The following is a 5307-nucleotide window of genomic DNA, read 5'->3' as shown; positions in this document are numbered from 1 at the left end:
TGGGCCAAACACTACATTACCTGAAAAGGTACGACGAAGCGGAGACTATGCATCGACGTGCTTTGGGGGGTAGGGAGAAGGCTCTTGGCGAAGACCATCCAGATACCTCATTTAGTATGAATGAGTTGGGTGCGGCGTTTTATGGGCAGAGAAAGTACGACGAAGCGGAGATTATGCATCGACGTGCATTGGAGGGTAGAGAGAAGGCACTGGGGCCCGATCATCCATTTACACTCGAGAACATAAATATGCTAGGCGAAACCCTGCTTGATCTGAAAAAGTATGAGGAAGCGGAAGTTATGTGTCGACGTGCACTAGCAGGCAGAGAGAGGACACTTGGATTACTTCATCGAGATACCTTACTCAGTGTCAATAATCTTGGAGTGGCGCTGTGTAATCAGAAAAAGTATTACGAAGCTGAGGTTATGTATCGTCGTGCATTCGTGGGTGCGGAGGAGACACTTGGACTTGATCATCGAGATACCCTGTTATGCATCTATAACCTAGCTGGGGCGTTGCGCAAACAAAGGAATTATCATGAGGCGGAGATGATGTATTGGCGTGCGCTGGCAGGACAAGGGAAGTCTCTTGGGCCAGGACACCCACACACCCTTCGGACCACGATCAAGCTAGTTGCGGTACTGCATACTCAGAGAAAATACAATGCAGCGGAGATCATGTATCGACGTGCTGTCACTGAGGGCGAGAAGGCTCTTGGGCCACATTATCGGGCAGCTCTAAACAACTCCAACTTCCTCGCGATGTTTCTCCATGCCCGGGAATCGAACGCTCTGGATAAGGTGTCATTATCATGATGATGGATTTACCTATACGCTGGGGGAGGGTGAAATTGTTATGTCTGTTTTTCCCCCGAACCCCAGGCGCTGTCTTCACACCACCTCAGACTCAGGTTATGGTAACGGTGTTGGTTTTGCTTTCTTCATACTCGCGTCTATTGTGCCTAGGGTACTGGCCATCTGCCTTCGTTAATTTTTGTTGTTTCCCCTCAGTTTCATATCGCGCCGCAAAGTACTGTATACCTGGCGCGGCGCTTGGCTGGCGAGAGGGTTGTGGATTCTTGAGGGATAATTGATTCTTCAATTGCTTGCTTGGCGCTGCTGGCCTCTTGCCGTTTTCCCAGTGTTTCCTTGAAATATCTTTGTTCCTTATTCTTTACAGAATTTTGTTCGGTCTCCAGTGTTCAAGGAGATGTGCATATCCTCTAGTCTCTTATCTCCAGTATCCTTATTAACCGTCTTGCTTGTGACTCCCCTACCCCTGGCCTGGGTTACGCTTGATCCACGATGATCTCACTCTTCCTATTTTATCCCTTCGCAATTTCTTTGAATAGGGGGTTATAGTGTAGGCAGTGATGGAGTAATCCCATCGCGGAATAGTATTGGGATTGGGCTGGGGTATAGCAAGGTCCAGTGCCCTGAAGAAGACAGATTGGGTAGTGTGCACATGTGGGATGTCGGCCACCACAAACTGTATTTAGTGAAGCTTTATTCCTTCCTTTCTCTTGAGTTTTTCTCTCTGTACCTACCATCGAAAACACTCTCCACTCCAACCATCCTTCACTCTGTGGTGAACTCTTACGAGTCCAATCAATCCCGATCAATCGTTCCGCTGCGCTGCAACAATTCGCTATCAGGCAGTCCTCTTGGTGTGGCCTCTACCAGGCTGTAAGTAGGTTCACAGGGGAGTCTAGGAACCTATTCTCCCAACGCCTTGATATAATCCTGAAGCTTTTTGTTCCCGCTGCGATATTTTAACATGTGGCAACAGGTTTAAACGATAGCCAATGGCACCTGCCGTCGGAGTTTTTTGTAGCAGATGTTCTTCACCCCAGGTTCTGATAGCAGGCTGATTGCGTGATGGGACGGGATGGGCTTACTCCTATCATAACCTCCCATTTAAACATGATTTACAGCCGGCGAATAGGCAGTCGGGGTGGGGTTTCTTCAATGCCCAACATATACTAGGTCCACCTGTGCATATGTCCTCTACTAGGCTTCACAGTTGAAGAGAATTCAATTAATTTGAAGAGGATATAGTTTTCGGGAAAGGTGGACTGGGAGACCAAGAGCGGATGTGAATATCGTAGATAGGAACCACACAATACCCGATTCCTTGCATTGTTAGTCCACACCTGAAGTGCAGAGCCCCACTCTAGCATGAGTTCAACAATTCTGTATGAAAGAATCTATACAAAGCCAACTCACAAAAGGCGGAGTGGGGCTCGGGGGTGCTGTCTACTCTTCGCCGATTCCGTTGGCACTGTGCCTCTCAAATTATATTTCAAGTTAAAAAAAAACCTCCCAATTGAGACATTTCAGACACTCCGTTGGGATGAGGAGGGAGAGAACCCTCTTGTGAATATTTGCCGTGTTCTTACATATACGCAGGTCCCTTTTTACATGTCATTCTAGTCGCCGTCTTGGGTTCGCACTGTCGGGCAGCTACAACTTCCTTCTTACCAGGTCCCTCACATTTATGGTGGAGATTTGTCAGTTATCCACTGCCTGCTTGGGACAACCAGAATACTGGAGGTATGGCAAGTGTTTGTGGGTGTATAACATTTGAATAAGAAAATGCTAATTAATGAGTTGTAAGCCCACCCCGCCGGGATTAGGATGGGCGGGGGGGTAGGATAGGAATGCTATAATACTATGCACGCTACCTCGCGGTGGAGTGTGGTGGATGCCTGTGGGACACTATCAAGGGGTCTCCGTATATACAGGCCCCCTTACGCTCATACATTTTCATTATGGCATCAAAGGAAAACCTTCCTTTCCCTCCCTTGGGCACCACACTAGAGGGGGCTAGCGATCATGCAGTGCACATTGGGGTCCAAGGATTGAACCCCCGTCACTACATGAGAATTCCCTAGGAAACAATTCAAGTTCTCTTGGGTAGCGTTTAATCCTTTGATTCGATTATAGAGAGGGACCTCCGTACCCGGAGCGCCCATCTAGTGAAGCACTCGATGGCTAATATCGAAATTTAAAGAATTCTCTAACAATTTCCGTAAAAAAAGAAAAGAAAAAAGTAACTATTATGTAGATGATAGAGTAGCTTACTAATTAGCTTCAAACTAGCTCCGCACTAATAACAAAGAGGAATTTCTTCCGTGGGACTTATTAGGGCATACTCAAGTATAGGGGGGTGGCACATCTTGGGCGGGAGGAGAATTGAAACGTCCTCGGTAGGTTCTGAGAAAAACCGGTGTGGGAATTATTTCCCACTTTCCCTTTGTCGGATGGTGTGTCGATTACGCTGGTACCCTCTAATATTGTTCCTCCAATGGTACACTGATATGGATGACGATAGCTCTGTGTAAATTGGCCGGCAGATCTGTCGTGTAACTAAAGTGGAACAGAAGGTATGAAAGGAGAAAGCGCCGCACCCACTTGAGGTGGAGAGGCGATGTTGACTATGCCTGTGTTGACTGAAGCTCGCCCTCTCTGTGTTAAGCAAGGAAGGTGCTGCAGCTTAAATGGCAACCATTCGTATGCCAAGCTGCCTATCATACATAGAAAGGTATTCCCCAACTCGCACTCGACCTCACACCGGTCAATGAGTATCCTGTAACCTCACTAGGAGCTATTGAACTCTATCGGACATAGTCTAATAAAGAGTTTGGTCCGGCAAGAAGTACGGAGTCTCAGAGGGGATGATATCATTAGACAGGTATCATACCTGGGTTAGTGGTTGGATTCGCGATGCGCGACGCGTTCCGCATCAACAGCAGCGGGATTTCTACAAAAAATACTTGGGGCGAGAATAAGTATCCTGACCAAACAAAGGGTTCTCCCCGCAAATTTTTGTATGTGTTGAACGGCGCTCCGTGGCCAAGATTTTTCTATTATACATTCCAGAAAATGCCACCAATCAGGAATCAGGAAACAAGAGCGGAAAGGGGTGCTCTGCCCAGAATGCATTCTGAGGTGGGGGAATCGCTGGTGGTCCCTCGAGAGCCTCATGAGTTCCACTTGCCCCATCCTAGGCTTCTTCTGCTACAGCGGGGGGCAAAAATACGTTCACATTTTACGTAAGCAAAAATACATCGGGTAGCAACCACAAACCTCAAGAAACCCAAAGTACATGATAATCATAATCCAGAAACGTAAAAAAAAAGTAAAAGATAGTAAGAAACGTACAGATGAATGAAAGAAAGAAATACAATAGCACCTAATACTTCGTATACCATCCATTTGCCTTAATTACTGCCTGAAACCGCTTAACCATACTTGCTGCCACCTGTTCAAAAACCTCATCCATAATCTCATTCCAACAACTTCCAGCAGCAAGAAAAATAGCAGTCTGAATATCTGACCGAGAAACTCCAAGCCTTCCAATATCCATCTGCAATAACTCAGGGTATTTTCGCTCCATTTGACTCTTCATTACGCTCCATGTAACCAGTACTGGTACTCAGTTATTATGTTTTGTTTTAAGTATCACTTTGATACTTGATTTGTTTTAAGTATCGTTTGATACTTACAGTCACTCGGCAGAAGTATTCGTGAAACCAGTCTCAGATGACTAAGCTGCCTCACCAAAATGCCACGTTTCAATGAAGTGTAAAGTTGATCATGACCATTTACCCTATCGCGACTGTGACCATTCACAAATCTACATCCACCAAAGCCTCCTTTACCTAATTAACTAATTTATTAATTTTCTCTACCTTTTTTACCAATGGTTAAGCATTTTGGAAATACGAAGCATGCTATAAAAAAAAGACACATACCTAAAACCTCTCGGAGAGAAATGAGCCTTGCAGAGAAGGGCATGATAATCGCCTTTTTCTATCGCCTCCAGAACATTGCCTTAGTGGCTCAAATTATTAGACGCCCATGGACAACAGTTAAGAGCTTTCTTGTCCGGGTATGTGAATGCCAATCTCTTGAAAATCTCCCTCACCCCAGTGGTACACCCATTTTGAGTGGTCAATGGTGTCGCATAATTATACAGGCAGCCAAGTCTAACCAGAAAATGACCAGATGTACCTTCAGGGATTGTTATGCATCTGGTATTTCTCTTGATACTGGTAACTCTTTGTGCTACCTAGAGTGACTGGATATGATTGCCTACTAAATTTGTCTGCATAGTGGACTGGGTACTCAGAGAAGCAAACATTAAAAAATGGATAGCCAAGTCAAGACCTAGGCTAAAGCCTAATCATGTGGCTAAGAGATTGAGATGGGCTACAGCTCATAGGGACTGTGTAACGTGTTCGTAAGGTACTAATCACGTTATCGGTAATGAGTACGATAGTTGGCAGGTGGCCTGCTCTTCCAG

At 45.7% G+C, this 5307-nt stretch overlaps 1 protein-coding gene; it reads left to right on the top strand.

Annotated features, from left to right (window-relative positions):
• Nucleotides 1-248: 248 nt before the first annotated feature.
• GSTUM_00004933001 (uncharacterized protein) lies at nt 249-1526 on the top strand (the record flags this gene model as incomplete). XM_002836766.2 has 1 exon in its annotated part: nt 249-1526. The coding sequence occupies one exon, from the start codon at nt 249-251 to the stop codon at nt 813-815; it is 567 nt and encodes a 188-aa protein (XP_002836812.1). The 3' UTR covers nt 816-1526.
• Nucleotides 1527-5307: the final 3781 nt, after the last annotated feature.

This window comes from Tuber melanosporum (genome assembly GCF_000151645.1).
Source record: "Tuber melanosporum whole genome shotgun sequence assembly, scaffold_16, strain Mel28".
In the NCBI taxonomy this organism is placed as follows: domain Eukaryota; kingdom Fungi; phylum Ascomycota; class Pezizomycetes; order Pezizales; family Tuberaceae; genus Tuber; species Tuber melanosporum.
Note: the sequence above shows the minus strand (reverse complement) of the source record. Positions and strands in the feature narration are given on the sequence as shown.